Source organism: Bos indicus, chromosome 8 (assembly GCF_029378745.1).
Source record: "Bos indicus isolate NIAB-ARS_2022 breed Sahiwal x Tharparkar chromosome 8, NIAB-ARS_B.indTharparkar_mat_pri_1.0, whole genome shotgun sequence".
NCBI lineage: Eukaryota > Metazoa > Chordata > Mammalia > Artiodactyla > Bovidae > Bos > Bos indicus.
The window spans coordinates 25,224,382-25,243,068 of NC_091767.1; the positions used below are offsets into that span (position 1 = coordinate 25,224,382).

Consider the following 18,687-nt stretch of genomic DNA (forward strand, 5'->3'; position numbering starts at 1 on the left):
TATACAGTCAACAAAAACAAGACCAGGACCTGACTGTGGCTCAGACCATGAACTCCTTATTGCCAAATTCAGACGTAAATTGAAGAAGGTAGGGAAAACCACTAGACCATTCAGATATGACCTAAATCAAATTCCTTATGATTATACAGTGGAAGTGAGGAATAGACTTAAGGGAATAGATCTGATAGAGTGCCTGATGAACTATGGATTGAGGTTCGTGACATTGTACAGGAGACAGGGATCAAGACCATCCCCACGGAAAAGAAATGCAAAAAAGCAAAATGGCTGTCTGAGGAGGCCTTACAAATAGCTGTGAAAAGAAGAGAAGTGAAAAGCAAAGGAGAAAAGGAAAGATATAAACATCTGAATGCAGAGTTCCAAAGAATACCAAGAAGAGATAAGAAAGCCTTCTTCAGTGATCAATGCAAAGAAATAGAGGAAAACAACAGAATGGGAAAGACTAGAGATCTCTTCAAGAAAATTAGAGATACCACAGGAATATTTCATGCAAAGATGGACTCGATAAAGGACAGAAACAGTATGGACCTAACAGAAGCAGAAGGTATTAAGAGGTGGCAAGAATACACAGAAGAACTGTACAAAAAAGATCTTCATGACCAAGATAATCTTGATGGTGTGATCACTCACCTAGAGCTAGACATCCTGGAATGTGAAGTCAAGTGGGCCTTAGAAAGCATCACTACGAACAAAGCTAGTGGAGGTGATGGAATTTCAGTTGAGCTATTTCAAATCCTGAAAGATGATGCTGTGAAAGTGCTGCATGCAATATGCCAGCAAATTTGGAAAACTCAGCAGTGGCCACAGGACTGGAAAAGGTAAGTTTTTATTCCAATCCCAAAGAAAGGTAATGCCAAAGAATGCTCAAACTACCGCACAATTGCACTCATCTCACACGCTAGTAAAGTAATGCTCAAAATTCTCCAAGCCAGGCTTCAGCAATATGTGAACCATGAACTTCCAGATGTTCAACCTGGTTTTAGAAAAAGCAGAGGAACCAGAGATCAAATTGCCAACATCACTGGATCATGGAAAAAGCAAGAGAGTTCCAGAAAAACATCTATTTCTGCTTTATTGACTATGCCAGAGCTCTTGACTGTGTGGGTCACAATAAACTGTGAAAAATTCTGAAAGAGATGAGAATACCAGACCACCTGACCTGCCTCTTGAGAAACCTGTATGCAGGTCAGGAAGCGACAGTTAGAACTGGACATGGAACAACGGACTGGTTCCAAATAGGAAAAGGAGTACATCAAGGCTGTATATTGTCACCCTGCTTATTTAACTTCTATGTAGAGTACATCATGAGAAACGCTGGGCTGGAAGAAGCACAAGCTGGAATCAAGATTGCCAGGAGAAATATCAATAACCTCAGATATGCAGATGACACCACCCTTATGGCAGAAAGTGAAGAGGAACTAAAAAGCCTCTTGATGAAAGTGAAAGAGGAGAGTGAAAAAGTTGGCTTAAAGCTCAACGTTCAAAAAACAAAGATCATGGCCTCATGGGAAATAGGTGGGGAAACAGTGGAAACAGTGTCAGACTTTATTTTTGGGGCTCCAAAATCACTGCAGATGGTGACTGCAGCCATGAAATTAAAAGACACTTACTTCTTGGAAGGAAAGTTATGACCAACCTAGATAGCATATTGAAAAGCAGAGACATTACTTTGCCAACAAAGGTCCATCTAGTCAAGGCTATGGTTTTTCCTGTGGTCATGTATGGATGTGAGAGTTGGACTGTGAAGAAAGCTGAGTGCCGAAGAAGTGATGGCTTTGAACTGTGGTGTTGGAGAAGACGTTTGAGAGTCCCTTGGACTGCAAGGAGATCCAACCAGTCCATCCTAAGGAGATCAGCCCTGGGATTTCTTTGGAAGGAATGATGCTAAAGCTGAAACTCCAGTACTTTGGCCACCTCATGCGAAGAGTTGACTCATTGAAAAAGACCCTGATCCTGGGAGGGATTGGGGGCAGGAGGAGAAGGGGACGACAGAGGATGAGATGGCTGGATGGCATCCCTGACTCGATGGACGTGAGTCTGAGTGAACTCCGGGAGTTGGTGATGGACAGGGAGGCCTGGTGTGCTGCGATTCATGGAGTCACAAAGAGTTGGACATGACTGAGCAACTGAACTGACTTAATTGAAATACCTCAACAAGAGAGAGAAGTGGAACATTCTCGAATGTTGCTTTTCATTTGAAGAATCTATGGTGGCTACTCATGAAAAGAACTAGGCTTGTATATAACAGACATGTAGTTGGTAGGAAATGATAAGAGCAGTATTCACAGTTGGTAGGAAAGGATAAGAGCAGTATTCACAATGGCTTGTGAATATTACATATGGTTTTAAGAGGTTAGTCTTCATTTCTCTTTATACCAAGTATAAAGAGTGCCTCATGGAATGTAGAGTACAGAGAGGCTTCATATATTGTCCTGGAAATATTTGAATCCTTGGAGGGCTGGATGTTGAAGGATGCTTTTTGTTTGTTACCCTCAAGCTCAGGAGAATGAGGACAAGCCTTTTCTCTGGATCAGTAGTCCTGCCCCATCCCTGAGCTATGAGCCCCCAATGGAGCCCCACATTCCCTTTCTCCTCCCCATCATGCCCCCTCCCCCATATGCTCTCCTTCCTTGCAAAACAAAAACTAGCCCTTTGACCTGTTTTAAATTATCCTTGCCTTGTGTCACTTGTAACAATAAACATATCATCCAGAAATCCTCTCTGTCCCTGCCAAGGCCAGAATAATAAAATCTTTCATGTTAAGATGTGGCCAAAGTGGAGGAATGCAGATAGTAAAAGAATTTCCAAAACAACTTATTATGATCATAAAGACCTTGAAAACAAGAAGTGGCAGGATCATGGTTACCCATGGGAAGGAAAAAGAACAGAAATACCTTTCTCCTCTCCTTTATTTTCTTCCCTAGAAAGAGGACTAAGGGGGAGATGAGCAGAAGGCATCTCTTCTCTCCCCCATCCCTCAGTTTCATCATTTCTCAGTCCCATGCCTGCCCTGGTGGGTACATTTTTGTAGAATGAAAAAAACAAACAAAACAACCATGCCACTATCAGGATGCCTTTTTTTTTTTTTTTTTAATAGCTTTGGTGGAATTTTACTGACATAAATCAACAAAAATCAAGATTTTACTAACCATCTTTTCTGAACCTTGTAAACTCAGCAGAGACTCTGGTCCATATCTGTGAATACATAAAACCATTCCCCACAGGGAAATGTGGAGATGTTGTCATCTAGGTGCTCCACCAGAGGTCGGTGAGGAAGGGGTGGGTCGGCCTTGTGTCTGACACCTCTCTGTCTGCAGGTTGTCATCCTTCTGCCCTTGGAATATGGTGGTCAGAATGTCTGACCCACTTTGCTATGTAAAGGCAGACCTGGCTTAGTTTCTGAAGTTGGACGTGGGACTGCGTGACATGCCACCTGCTGCATGATAAAGTCAGATGGCCCGAGGCTTGTCTGGGTCTGGTGATGAAGCCCAGACACAAAAACCAGCTGGTTTCTAGAACAGTTATCATCCCAGCATGAGGCATGATTGCAGCTGCACACCACTCTTACTGACTGTAAATCTTGGGGATTTACAGCAGGTGCCATGAGGCAAATATTCGTTTTTGCTTTTCATCCCTTCTTGATATTGAGTCATTTCTTGCAGCCCTTTGGTAATTCTCTCACAGAGGATCTGCCTTTAGTCTGGATAGACCTGAGATCAATTTATGAACAAAAGGTTTGTACTTCAAGCCTTGTTTCCTCTTAGGCATGTCACCACGTTAGGCACTTGGGCCGCATTTTTGGACATTGTTTTGTTAGCTAAGGGAGATCCCTGAAGATGAGCAAAGTGAATAACCTCAGAAGAAAGACGTGGGTCTTCAAGATGGTATTAGACCTTTATTCTAAAGGGAGTGGGGCTGTGGGTAGGGGGAGATAGAGGTGCAGGGGGGTGGGTAAAATTGAGTTCACATGATGAATTTGGCTGCAGGGAAAAGGGTAGGAAGTGGCACGGATTCCTGTGTTTACTGACAAGACTCCTTAGTAAGTGGAGGAGTAAAGAGGAAGAGCTAAAAGGGAAAGATCTTATGTTTGCTTATTTTTGATAGCACTGGGTCATTGTTGCTGTGTGCAGGCTTTCTCTAGTTGCAGAGGCCGGGGGCTACTCTCTAGTTGCGGTGCGTGGGTTCTCACTGTGGTGCTTCTCTTGCTGTGGAGCACAGGCTCTAGGCACATAGGCTCAGTGGTTGTGGCACCTGGGCCTAGTTGTTCTGTGGCATGTGGAATCTTCCTGGGCCAGGGATCGAACCCATGTCCCCTGCACTCGCAGGTAGATTCTTATCTACTGTGCCACCAGGGAAGTCTGGGGAAGGGCTTTTGGAATCTGTTCCAAAAAGCCAGGAGAGAAGCAATAAAGTTGGTAGTAGGCTTGTGTCTTTTCCTACCTATTGAATATTACACACTTCCTGTTCAAATACGTATTTCTTTACTCAGAGTTATCCCAATGGGGATATACTTTCTCACCTCTGGAGACAAAAGATATACCCATTTGAATGCAAAGTTCCAAAGAATAGCAAGGAGAGATAAGAAAGCCTTTCTCAGTGATCAGTGCAAAGAAATAGAAGAAAGCAATAGAATGGGAAAGACTAGAGACCTCTTCAAGAAAATTAGAGATACCAAGGGAACATTTCATGAAAGACGGGCACAAAAAAGGACAGAAATGGTATGGACCTAACAGAAGCAGAAGATATTAAGAAGAGGTGGCAAGAATACACAGAAGAACTATGCAAAAAAGATCTTTATGACCCAGATAACCACGATGGTGTGATCACTCACCTAGAGCCAGATATCCTGGAATGTGAAGTCAACTGGGGCTTAGGAAGCATCACTACAAACAAAGCTAGTGGAAGTGATGGAATTCCAGTTGCACTATTTCAAATCCTGAAAAATGATGCTGTGAAAGTGCTGCACTCAGTATGTCAGCAGATTTGGAAAACTCAGCAGTGGCCACAGGACTGGAAAAGGTCAGTTTTCATTCCAATCCCAAAGAAAGGCAATGCCAAAGAATGCTCAAACTACTGCACAATTGCACTCATTTCCCACACTAGTAAAGTAATGCTCAAAATTCTCCAAGCCAGGCTTCAGCAATACGTGAACCGTGAACGTCCAGATGTTCAAGCTGGTTTTAGAAAAGGCAGAAGAACCAGAGATCAAATTGCCAACATCCACTGGATCATGGAAAAAGCAAAAGAGTTCCAGAAAAACATCTGTTTCTGCTTTATTGACTATGCCAAAGCCTTTGACTATGTGGGTCACAATAAACTGTGGAAAATTCTGAAAGAGATGGGCATACCAGACCACCTGACCTGCCTCTTGAGAAACCTGTATGCAGGTCAGGAAGCGACAGTTAGAACTGGACATGGAACAACAGACTGGTTCCAAATGGGAAAAGGAGTACATCAAGGCTGTGTATTGTCACCCTGCTTATTTAACTTCTATGCAGAGCACATCATGAGAAACGCTGGGCTGGAAGAAGCACAAGCTGGAATCAAGATTGCCGGGAGAAATATCAATAACCTCAGATATGCAGATGACACCACCCTTATGGCAGAAAGTGAAGAGGAACTCAAAAGCCTCTTGATGAAAGTGAAAGAGGAGAGTGAAAAAGTTGGCTTAAAGCTCAACATTCAGCAAACGAAGATCATGGCATCCGGTCCCATCACTTCATGGGAAATAGATGGGGAAACAGTGGAAACAGTGGCTGACTTTATTTTTCTGGGCTCCAGAATCACTGCAGATGTTGATTGTAGCCATGAAATTAAAAGATGCTTACTCCTTGGAAGGAAAGTTATGACCGATCTAGACAGCATATTAAAAAGCAGAGACATGACTTTGCCAACAAAGGTCCATCTAGTCAAGGCTATGGTTTTTCCAGTAGTTATGTATGGATTTGAGAGTTGGACTGTAAAGAAAGCTGAGTGCTGAAGAATTGATGCTTTTGAACTGTGGTGTTGGAGAAGATGCTTGAGAGTCCCTTGGACTGCAAGGAGATCCAACCAGTCCATTCTGAAGGAGATCAGCCCTGGGATTTCTTTGGAAGGACTGATGTTGAAGCTGAAACTCCAATACTTTGGCCACCTGATATGAAGAGCTGACTCATTTGAAAAGACCCTGATGCTGGGAAAGATTGAGGGCAGGAGGAGAAGGGGACGACAGAGGATGAGATGGTTGGATGGCATCACTGACTCGATGTACCTGGGTTTGGGTGGACTCCTGGAGTTGGTGATGGACAGGGAGCCCTGGTGTGTTGCTGTTCATGGGGTCGCAAAGAGTCGAACACAACCGAGCAACTGAACTGAACTGTCAGCAAGTCTGGACAACCCAGGAGTGGCCACAGGACCAGAAAAGGTCAATCCTCTTTCCACTTCCCTAGAAAGGTAGTACCAAAGAATGTGCTAACCACTGGACAGTTGCACTCATTTCCCAGGCTAGTAAGGTCATGCTTAATACCTTGCATACTAGGCTTCAGCATGATGTGAACCAAGAGCTTCCTGATGTCCAAGATGGGTTTAGAAAAGGAAGAGGAACTGGAGATCAAATTGCTAGCATTTGCTGCACTATAGAAAAAGCAAGGAAATTTCAGAAAAACATCTATCTCTGTTTCATCGACTACACTAAAGCCTTTGACTGTGTGTATCATGGCAAACTGTGGAAAGCTCCTAAAGACATGGGAATTCCAGACCATCTTATCTGTCTCCTGAGAAACTTGTATGTGGGTCAAGAAGCAACAGTTAGAACTTGGTATGGAACAGTTGATTGATTCAAGATCAAGAAAGGAGTATGAAAAGGCTGTCTGCTGTTACTCTGTTTAACCTATATGCTGAGCACATTATGAGAAATGCCGGGCAGGATGAGTTACAAGCTGGAATCACGATAGGCAGGAGAAACATCAACAACCTCAGGTATGTGGATGATACCACTTTAATGGCAGAAAACAGAGGAACTAATGAGCCTCTTGATGAGGGTGAAGGAGGAGGGTGAAAGAGCCAACTTAAGACTAAGACTTAAAAAAATCTAAGATCATGGCATCCGACCCCATTACCGGATGGCAAATTGAAGGGGAAAAGGTAGAAGTAGTGACTGATTTCCTATTCTTGGGCTCCAAAATCCCTGCAGATGGTGTCTGTAGCCATGACATCGGAAGACGATTGCTTCTTGGTAGAAAAGTGATGACAAACCTGGACAGTGTGTTGAAAAGCAGAGACATTACGCTGCTGACAAAGATCCGTATAGTCAAGGGCTATGGTCTTCCTCTAAAAGAAATAGAGGAAAACAACAGAATGGGAAAGACTAGAGATCTCTTCAAGACAATCAGAGATACCAAGGGAACATTTCATGCAAAGATGGACTCGATAAAGGACAGAAATGGTATGGACCTAACAGAAGCAGAAGATATTAAGAAGAGGTGGCAAGAATACACAGAAGAACTGTACAAAAAGATCTTCACAACCCATATAATCACGATGGTGTTATCACTCACCTAGAGCCAGATATCCTGGAATGTGAAGTCAAGTGGGCCTTAGAAAGCATCACTATGAACAAAGCTAGTGGAGGTGATGGAATTCCAGTTGAGCTATTCCAAATCCTGAAAGATGATGCTGTGAAAGTGCTACACTGAATATGCCAGCAAATTTGGAAGACTCAGCAGTGGCCACAGGACTGGAAAAGGTCAGTTTTCATTCCAATCCCAAAGAAAGGCAATGCCAAAGAATGCTCAAACTACCGCACAATTGCACTCATCTCACACGCTAGTAAAGTAATGCTCAAAATTCTCCAAGCCAGGCTTCAGCAATACGTGAACCGTGAACTTCCTGATGTTCAAGCTGGTTTTAGAAAAAGCAGAGGAACCAGAGATCAAATTGCCAACATCCGCTGGATCATGGAAAAAGCAAGAGAGTTCCAGAAAAACATCTATTTCTGCTTTATCGACTATGCCAAAGCCTTTGACTGTGTGGATCACAATAAACTGTGGAAAATTCTGAAAGAGATGGGCATACCAGACCACCTGCCCTGCCTCTTGAGAAACCTGTATGCAGGTCAGGAAGCAACAGTTAGAACTGGACATGGAACAACAGACTGGTTCCAAATAGGAAAAGGAGTACATCAAGGCTGTATATTGTCACCCTGCTTATTTAACTTCTATGCAGAGTAAGTACATCATGAGAAACGCTGGGCTGGAAGAAGCACAAGCTGGAATCAAGATTGCCAGGAGAAATATCAATAACCTCAGATATGCAGATGACACCACTCTTATGGCAGAAAGTGAAGAGGAACTAAAAAGCCTCTTGATGAAGGTGAAAGTGGAGAGTGAAAAAGTTGGCTTAAAACTCAACGTTCAGAAAACGAAGATCATGGCATCCGGTCCCACCACTTCATGGGAAATAGATGGGGAAACAGTGGAAACAGTGTCAGACTTTATATTTTTGGGCTCCAAAATTACTGCAGATGGTGACTGCAGCCATGAAATTAAAAGACGCTTACTCCTTGGAAGACAAGTTATGACCGACCTAGATAGCATATTGAAAAGCAGAGACATTACTTTGCCAACAAAGGTCTGTCTAGTCAAGGCTATGGTTTTTCCTGTGGTCATGTATGGATTTGAGAGTTGGACTGTGAAGAAAGCTGAGCACCGAAGAACTGATGCTTTTGAACTGTGGTGTTGGAGAAGATGCTTGAGAGTCCCTTGGACTGCAAGGAGATGCAACCAGTCCATTCTGAAGGAGATCAGCCCTGGGATTTCTTTGGAAGGAATGATGCTAAAGCTGAAACTCTAGTACTTTGGCCACCTCATGCGAAGAGTTGACTCATTGGAAAAGATTCTGATGCTGGGAGGGATTGGGGGCAGGAAGAGAATGGGACGACAGAGGATGAAATGACTGGATGGCATCACTGACTCAATGGACGTGAGTCTGAGTTAACTCCGGGAGTTTGTGATGGACAGGCAGGCTTGGCGTGCTGTGATTCATGGGGTCGCAAAGAGTTGGACATGACTGAGCGACTGAACTGAGCTGAACTGATGGTCTTCCCAGTAGTCACACATGGTTGTGTGAGGCAATAAAGAATCTGCCTGCTAATGCAGGAGACATGGATTTGATCCCTGATTGGAGGAAACCTCACATGCCTCGAAACATAACCTGCAGTTATGTTGTGGTTAGTGATAGGTTTCAGTAAATGTTCTGAACATAAAAACATAATGAGGAAACATATAATTTTAATTCAATTCACTCTAAAGCCACAGTAAATATTTTTGGTTGGAGGATAAATGAATTAAACTTTAAGCTTCTTTCCTCTCTTCAGAGGTAGATCACTGCCCCCCTCCCCAAGATCACTTGTCTTGGTTACAACTAATCAGTAAATTCAATCCATAGATATTCTTTCACAAACTAACTTGAATTTTGCGTTGGGGTTGCTAAAGATTGGACAGAATTTAGCAACTAACCAACAATGATAACTTTCTAGAGGAGAGATGTGGAGTGGACTGCAGTGAGGGTTGTTTATGGTTTTTCTTTGAAAATGGGGGAGACTGAAGCATGTTTAAATACTGACACAAAGCAGCCAGTAAGAGGAAAAGGTGGAACCACTGATCCTTGAGAAAGAGGGAGGAGATTTAGGGGGGTGAGGTGAAAGGATTGCCTTTGGGCCAAGAGGAGGAGCTTTGTTTTTTTCCCTGAATTGAAGTGTAGTTGATGTATACTATTATATAGGTTAAAAGTGTACAATGTAGTGATCACAACTTTTTAAAAACATTCTCTGTTTGGCTGCACTCTGTTTTCATTGCTGGCATGGGCGTTTCTCTAGTTGTGGTGAGCGGGGTCTGCTCTCTGGGTGTGGTGTGCGGCCCTCTTGTTGCAGTGGCTCCTCTTGTTGCAGAGCACAGGCTCTAGAGTGTGGGCCCGGCAGCTGTGGCACACAGGCTTAGTTGCTCCGAGGCATGTGATGAGATCCTCCAGGACCAGGGACAGAACCTGTGTCCCCTGCATCGCAAGGCAGATTCTTAACCACTGGACCACCAGGGAAGCGTGATTCACAACTTTTAAAGGTTATAGTTCATTATAGCTATTGTAAAATATTAGCTTTACTGTATTGTACAGTATATCCTTGTAGATTTCTATGCATAATAGTTTACGCCTCTTAATCCCCTACTTTTTATTTATAATGTCATCCTCTTTTTATTTATATTGCCCCTCCCTCTTTCTCACCTCTGGTAACCACTGGTTTGAGTCTGCTTCTTTTTTGTTATGTTCACTAGTTTGTTATATTTTTTAGATTCTACATGTAAGTGATATCACACAGTATTTCTCTTTTTCTGTTTTATTTCTTTTAGAATAATAGCCTCCAAGTCTGTCCATGTTATTGCAAATGGCAAAACTTTATTCTTTTTTATGTCTGAGTAGTATTCCATTGTGTGTGTATGTATGTATCAGAAAAGGTGTGGTATACACCCACCACACAATTTCTGTTCATTAGTTAATGAACACTCAGTTGCTTCCATATCTTGCCAGTTGTTTAAGTAGTGCTGCAATGAACCTAGAAGTGCATGTATCATTTTGAATTAGGGTTTTTGTTTCTTTCAGATATATACCCAGGAGTGGAATTTCTGGGTCATATGGTAGTTCTGTTTTTAGCTTTTTGAGAAGCCTACATACTGTTTTCCACAGTGGCTGCACCAATTTACATTCCTACCAACAGTGTACGAGAGCTCGCTTTATTCTACTTCCTCTCTGACATTTGTTATTTGCGTTCATTTTGATAATAGTCATTCTGGCAGGTCTGCCGTGATATCTCATTGTGGTTTTTATTTGTGTTTTCCTGATCATTAGCAATGTTGAGCATATTTCTCTGTGCCTGTTGGCCATCTGCATGTCTTCTTTGGGAAAATGTTGACTGTTCAGCTCTTCTGTTTTATAATCAATTTTTTGTTCTGTTGTATGAGCTGTTTATATATGTTGGATATTAACCCCTTACTGCTCATATCATTTGCAAATATTTTCCCCCATATTGTAAGTTGTCTTTTCATTTCATTGAACTGTATAAAAGCTTTCAACTTTAATCAGGTCCCATTTATTTATTTCTGTTTTTATTTCCTTTGCTTTAGGAGAGATTGAAAACAGATTGAAAAAACTATTGGTATGATTTATGTCAGAGTATTGTTTTCTTCTAGGATGTTACGGTTTCTGGTCTTACATTTAGGTCTTTAATCCACTTTGAGTTTATTTTTGTATGTATTGTTAGAGAATGTTCCAACTTCATTCTTTTACATGTGTGTGTCCAGTTTTCCCAGTACCACTTACTGAAGAGACTGTCTTTTCTTCATTGTATATATCCTGGGTTCCTTTGTTGTAGATTAATTGATCATAAGTGCATGGGTTAATTTCTGGGCAGGAGCTCTTAAAATTATTTCTGCTTATTAATATGATCAACTGTTTGGATATATTAACAAATTCTGAAGTTTGCACGGCTAAACATTAAAAATAGGGACTTCCTGGTGATCCAGTGGTTAAGACTTCACTTTTCCAATGTGGGGGCTATAGGTTTGATCCCTGGTTGGGATCCCATGTGAAAATTGGGATGGCCAGATTAAAAAAAAATTCTCTAGCATGCCAGGATTATACAAATATTAAACATTTTTTAAAAATTAAAAAGAGATTGAACAAAGTATTGTGTAGCCCCTTTATCATAATGAAAATATCCTTTTCCCTCTTCCAGGCTCATGACTCTGGTTAGCTGTTATGTTATGTTCTTCCTCTTGCCAGACTCTTGTCAAATGCCTTCCTTTAACTTTGCCTAATGATGGGAAGTCAAATCGTTTTGGCTTCCCAGCAGGTTCTCTTTAACCTTTACTTAACTCAGAGTTTAACTCAGGGCTTTCCATACTAGATAACTTTTATGACTGTGCACCTAAAAGAAACTTAACATCTTTGACCATTTTTTTTTCTTGGTTCAGAGTCAAAATGGGCACAGGAGCTAGGAAATGTACCCCAGGAAGAGAAGGGAGTATTATTTAAAAAAAAAACACACAACCTACTAAATTTGAGCAATTTCTGGGAAGGATAAAATATTTTTCTTTTACATGAACTTAAAGGCTGTAAGATTATGAGAGGTTGGGGACCTGAAGTTATGTTGTGGTTAATGATAGATTTCAGTAAATGTTCTGAACATAAAAACATAATGAGGAAACATAAATTCTGATTCAATTCATTCTTAAGCCATGATAAATAATTTTGGGTGGAGGATAAATGAATTAAAGTTTAAACTACTTTCCTCTCTTCAGAGGTAGATCACTGCTCCCCTCCCCAAGATCATATGTCTTGGTTATAACTGATCAGTAAATTCAATCCATTGATGATGTTTCATAAACTGTCTTGAATTTTGTGTTGGAGAGGAAGATTCAGTTAACAGTTTCATTCCTCGAACATGGTAAATGAGGATTTTGCTACATCACCTTTTGCTATTGAGAAACCAACTTCAGGAAAAGTCCATGAATTGGTGAGGTTAGTTGTAGGCAGTCACCTGTGCTTTTCTGTTTAAAAATTTATTTTTGGCTGTGTTGGGTCTTCATTGCCATGCACAGGGCTTTCTCTTGTTGCAGAGCACGGGCTCTAGCAAGCAAGGCTTTAGTTAGTCGTGGTGTATGGGCTTAGCTGCTGAGGCGTGTGGAATCTCCCTGGACCAGGGGTTGAACTGTACTCTCTGTGTTGTCAGGTGGATTCTTATCCACTGCGCCACCAGGGAAGTCCTGTTTTTTTTTTTTTTTTCTTTCCTTGTAGCAGCAGGAAATGGGGGCATTAAGTACATTTTAGTTATCATAGAGCCTGGCAGCCCTTGTGGGAAGGTTTTCACAGCAGAAGTAATAGCAGAAGAGAATGTCTCGTGTTTGGTGTGCAGGTTCCAAGGTGTGGCGGGCTCATGTCAGGAAGGCACCCCTGGCTGCTCTGGGCTTGGGAGGGCTCTGTGGGGCAGCATGGGCATTCAGCTTTGTTCCTCATCACCTGCCACCTGGTATCTTCTGATACACGTTCTTGGAAGCGAACAGGGCTGAACTCTTGGGTAGCCATCAGTGAACACAGGTTTGTATGGAGCTGTAAGGTCTCAGGCTGCCTCCAACCCCACTCCAGCTCTCTGGGGAATGAGGAGAGCCACCTCCCCTTGGGAGCCCTCCTCGAGAACACAAACTTTCTGATGAAAGCCACTTTATAGTTAACTGGTTATCAGCCAGTGTTTTCTGGGCCTTCCCATTTCTCTTGGCAGCCTAGGGGCCTGACTGTCCTAGTTCCCTGCTGCAGCTGGTTTAGCTTTGAACAGATATCAGTGTGAGGCACTTGCACGCTTAGAAAAGTAGGAGCGGGGAGCTGATCCCTGGGTTCTTATTCAGCCCATTCCCTCCATAAACCCTGACTTACACTGTCAGCTGTCAGCTGCCTCAGGTCTTTGCGCTTCCTCTTGCTATTTGCCAACACGGAGCCCCTGGGGACAGAGCCCAGGCTGCAGGCCCGGTAACTGCTGCTGAGATGTATTTTTAAACCTACCCAGAGGGTGTTACAGGGAGTTCAACTGAAGCATCTCCTGTTTCCCCTTTGGAGCCCTAGGGAAACTAATTCTCCGGCTTCCTAACTCCTTCCTCCCCTCCCACCAAGCACTTTCAGTCCCTGGTTTGGGTTTATTGACAACCATATGTATAATTCATGCAAGACAGGTTACAGTGGAGCGTGTTGCCTCTGCTAGTCAAGCATGGCTCAGTAACACTGCTCCAGATTTCGGCGGGGAAGTAGGTTTTTACTGGTGTTTGGGCCCAATGTCTTCCTGTCCGGAAGCCTTCCCCTTCCCTTGGTGAGGTCGTTTTGGAAGTGCCATTAGGGAAAAGCCACCTTCCCCCTGTCCAGTTGGATAAATGAGTTTCAGGCAAGAACAGCCTGTTGTGTGAAGCAGAAGTTCTCGGAGAAAGAGGGGAATGTATGCTGAAGAGTTTGCCCTGGGCAGCTGGTGGGCAGTGGGCGCCCAGGCTGAGCCAGGGTACTTCGTGCTGGTGGTGGTGCTGCAGTGTCTTGGTCTTTGTAGAACGGTGGGGTGCTTTGGGAAGAGAGTGTATAGTAGAGTGTCATGCTTTTTCTTTTCTCTTTTTTAAGTTGGGAGTATAAATTGCTTTACAGTGTTGCATTTAGTTTCAACTGTACAACAGAGTGAATCAACTGTACGTGTACATTTATTGCCTCCTCCTCGAGCTTCTGTTCCCACCCCTCTACATCATCACAGACCATCGAGCTGAGCTCATTGTGGTTACACACCCAGCTTCTCACTAGCTATCTGTTTTACACATGGACTCCCCTGGTGGCTCAAAAGATAAAGAATCTGCCTGCAATGTAGGAGACCCAGGTTCAGTCCCTGGGTTGGGAAGATCCCCTGGAGAAGGGAATGGCACCCACTTCAGTATTCTTGCCTGGGAAATTCCACAGACAGAGGAGCCTGGTGGGCTATAGTTCATGGGATCAAAAAGAGTTGAACATGACTGAGAGACTTACACACACACACACACATACAATATATATATAGGTCAGTGGCATTCTCCCAGTTCTTGCCCGCCTCCACTTCCCTCTCTGCCCTGTGTCTGTTTTCTAAGTTGGCGACTTTAGTCCTGCCCTGCAAATAGGTTCATCTGTACCATTTTTCTAGATTCCATATATATGCATTTGTATATGATACTTGTTTTTCATAGAATGTCTTGATTTTTCTATTCCATTGTTTCCATATACTCTGAAATAATGGGAGTGCTGATGCTAGAGAGCTGAGAAGTGAAAGGTTCATTGTCTGCATTTATTGGTCTTTTCTTCTTGGTTTTCTATGAGGTTAAGTAGAGGAAGAAGATAAATATTAGCATGAGCTATTGGGAGCATAGAGAAGGAGGTGGGGGGACCTGAAAAATAGAAGTCAGCTCCACAATGAGTAGGTTGGGGGAGGAAGGTGGAGACAGCAGGCACAGGAGAGACCTTCTCAGTGGTCCTGGGTGGCTGCAGTGGGATGGGGGTGGGGAATGAGGGGGAAGGGGAGGGGGGTGCAGCCAGGGAGGAAGGCCGAGGCAGGTCCAGGAAGGTTTGCATCCTGTGCTAGAAAGTTGGGCTTTATCTGGAAGATTTTTAAATTAGGGAGTGAAAGGGTAAGATTTTGGGTTTAGACAAGTTGATTTTGGCTCTCTAGGATAGAAGAGTGGCAGGTGGTGGGAATAATGCAGGAAGCCCAGGTTATAGGTTATAACATGACCCATGGGAAATGGTCAGGGTCTGAACTGAGGAGGAAAGAGGAACCGATGAGCTGCAGGGTGGAGGTAAGGAGCACGCACTTGGTGAATGGCTGGCCCTTGACGGTGTATAACCTGAATGAGAAGTGAATGGCAATGTCTTTGTCAAAAGTGGGAAACAGGAGGCAGAGCAGTGACGGTAGAGAGGAGAGGATGGCTTCTCAGCAAGCGCCTGTAGAATTGGGTTGAATGGAAACCATGAGCCTTATTCTGAGGCAAGGGCTCCCAAGGCATGTGCTTATTTTCCTACAGGAGAGACTTTGGGCCTCACAAAGTGTTACCAGTGAAGATCCACCAGCCCAACCCGTTCGTCCCAAGTGAAGAGAACATGGATCTGCAGACCACATATAAACAAGATTACAACCCTTACCCCCTCTGTCGAGTTGATCCCTTCAAACCTCGGGACAGTAAATACCCTTGTGGGGACAAGATGGAGAGTCTGCCTACTTACAAAGGTGGGAGAGGCTGGAGGGGCGGGGTTGGGGAGGATGGGCCGAGCCTGGGTGCTGACTGGGAAATGGGTTTTATGCACACATGCCCTCAGTACACGGGCTGGGCAGTCTTTTCTGTGGTCAAATCTGGCCTTCAGCCTGTTTCTGTGCAGCTGGAGAGGTAAGGATGGTTTTTAAATTTTTGAATGATTAAAAAAAAATGAGAAAGACTCTTACTTTAGGGCATGTGAATATTAAATGAAATTCAGAGTTCAGCATCATAAGTATGTTTTGTTGGAACACAGCCACTCCCATTGGGTTTCTATATTATCTATGGCTAAGTTTGTGCTTCGGCAGCAAAGTTGAATAGCTGTGGTAGAAATCATATGGCATGCAAGGCCTAAGACATTTAATATCTGGCCTCCTACAGAAAATATGTACCAGTGCCTGCCTCAGCTTGCCATTCCCATCCTGTATTGGGCAAGCAGTTCAAGTTTAAGCCAAGTTGGGTTTCACCACTGATTGATTCATTCACTTGTTAAAAAATTATGGAAATGTAACATGCAGAAAAATGTGCAAATATAGAGACTACTGAATTTGTAAAATTGTATTATTTTTAATGGGCTGAGTACCTCCTCCTGAATAATACATCAATCCTTTTAATCTTTAAAAAATTTTTTATTTTATATTGGAGTGCAGTTGATTAACAATGTTGTGTTAGTTTCAGGTGTACAGAAAAGTGATTCAGTTATATGTATACTTATATCTATTCTTTTTCAATTTTTTTCCCATTTAGGTATTATAAAATATTGAGTAGAGTTCCTTGTGCTGTATTTGCTATAGGTAAAATAGATAGCCAGCAAGGACCTGTTCATCTTTAATTCCTATTGGACTGCAAAAGTTTTAGGAAAGTTCTAGAGGAAAGTGAGAATCCCTTGGTGAGTTGCCAGATAGCTGACAGTACAAAGGCAAATTAGACCAATGAATTTTGAGTGAATACGCATGGAAACAGGATGCAGATTGAAATGTATAGCATCGATACTCCCTTCTAGTTACCGTCCCTACCCAGAAGAGGACCACTGTGCTGACTCTGAACTTTGTAAATTAGTTTTGCTAATTTCCTCCTTTACTGGGCATTTTCTGCATTCCAGGCATGGTATTAGGACCCGTGAGGGAAGCATAATGACCTGACCTTGACCTTGTAGTCTGGTAGGAGAGACAGGGTATCGAGTGGTGTGTGCAGCAGGTAGCAGTCATTCACTCTATGGAGCACGAGCCACAGGACTGATGCCATGGGGATGGGTGGAGGCCAGGTTTGTGATCAGTAACTGTGCTGCTTATGATGTACATGGTCACCCTAAGAATACGCGCAAAACTGTCCCTGTCACATGTCTGTGATGTCTGCGTGCCTGTGGTGATAGTGGTATTTTAAAAATTTGGCTGCATCATGCAGCACATGGGATCTTAGTTCCCTGTGAAAGTGAAAGTTGCTCAGTCGTGTCTGACTCTGCAACCCCATGGACTATACAGTCCATGGAATTCTCCAGGCCAGAATACTGGAGTTGGGTAACCTTTCCCTTCTCCAGGGGATCGTCCCTGGAGATCAAACCCTGGTCTCCCACATTGCAGGCAGGTTATCTACCAGCTGATCCACAAGACAAGCCTAAGAATACTGGAGTGGGTAGCCTATCCCTTCTCCAGTGAATCTTCCCAACCCAGGAATCAAACTGGGGTCTCCTGCATCGCAGGTGGATTCTTTACCAACTGAGCTATCAGGGAAGCCCCTTAGTTCCCTAACCAGTGATCTAACCCGCAACTCTGCATTGGAAGCGTGGAGTCTTAACCATTGGACCACCAGGGAAGCCCCCAGTAGTGGCTTAGTCAAGCTTAACACTTGGCCATGGGGAGGTGGAGAGGCTGGAGGGGATGTTAGAATCTTCCTGAAGCCCTTCCAGGAGCTGTTAATCTGTCATTCTGGAAGATTCTAAATGTGGCTGAGTATCTCTGCTTTTGCTTTTCTTTTGTCCTTTTACTTTCTTTAGTGTCATCTATTATCTTTTACTCTTCCATAGCCACTTTCTGCCAAGCCACATTCTGGACATTGTCAAATCCCCAAACAGCTCCACCTTCGTGCCCTCCACCATCTGGTCCTTTTGGCTCTTGTATTTACTCCCCCTGTGACAATCCTTGGCCTCACTGGGACCTCCAGCCCACTGATGCCTCAACCTTCCTTCTCATCATCATCAGCCCCTCCTGTGTCTGTTCCCATGCAGCTTATTCCATGTTTTATCACTGCAGCCCCTCTCTTCTTCTGTCCTTCTGTTGCATCCTCCTGGTAACAACCAAACCCTGCCTTCTCCATGTGTACTGCTGGACGCCTAGCTGCGGGTCTCTCCAACCTTATCAGTTCATCTCTGTTGGCCACAGAAAGCAAGCAGAGAGATCTTTTGAATATAGAAATCTCACCTGACCTCTTCTCTACCTAAAACTCTTCAAATAATCACTCCAGTTCTTAGGATAAACTCCCCCACCTTTGCCCACTCCTCTGCTGGCTTAAAGATTTGCTCCTCCTCCCTGAGCCCCTCTACTCTGGCCACAGGAGCTGCTTTCAGTTGCTTTGCTCCACTTCTTTTCTGTCTCAGGGCATGTTGCACTGCCCTTCCCTCTTTAGAGAGCCACCCTCCCGTCCCCTCTCCAGTGCTCATCCTTCTGCAAAGGGCAGAAGCATCACACCTTCTGAAGGTGCCCCAGACCTTCCCCCATGCCAGACCAGACACATCCTGTAAGGTGCTTGAAGGCTGACTTATCCTACCTTGTTTCGTAATTCATTTTGTAATTTAGTTTAACGTTTGTCTCTTTGGCTAGATTGCAGGCTCTAAGAGAGCAGGGGTCTG

General features: G+C 43.5%; 1 protein-coding gene across 3 annotated transcripts in view; it reads left to right on the forward strand.

Annotated features, from left to right (window-relative positions):
• The window catches only part of SAXO1 (stabilizer of axonemal microtubules 1), a 155,192-nt gene that overhangs the window by 81,721 nt on the left and 54,784 nt on the right, over nucleotides 1-18,687 (forward strand). For all 3 annotated transcript variants that reach the window (XR_011568023.1, XR_011568024.1, XM_070794496.1), the window contains exon 3: nucleotides 15,615-15,817. Coding sequence is in view for 1 of the 3 variants with exons in the window: in XM_070794496.1 (XP_070650597.1) it covers nucleotides 15,615-15,817 (203 nt within the window). In the remaining 2 variants the exon portion in view is untranslated. The remainder of the gene's footprint in view (nucleotides 1-15,614; nucleotides 15,818-18,687) is intronic.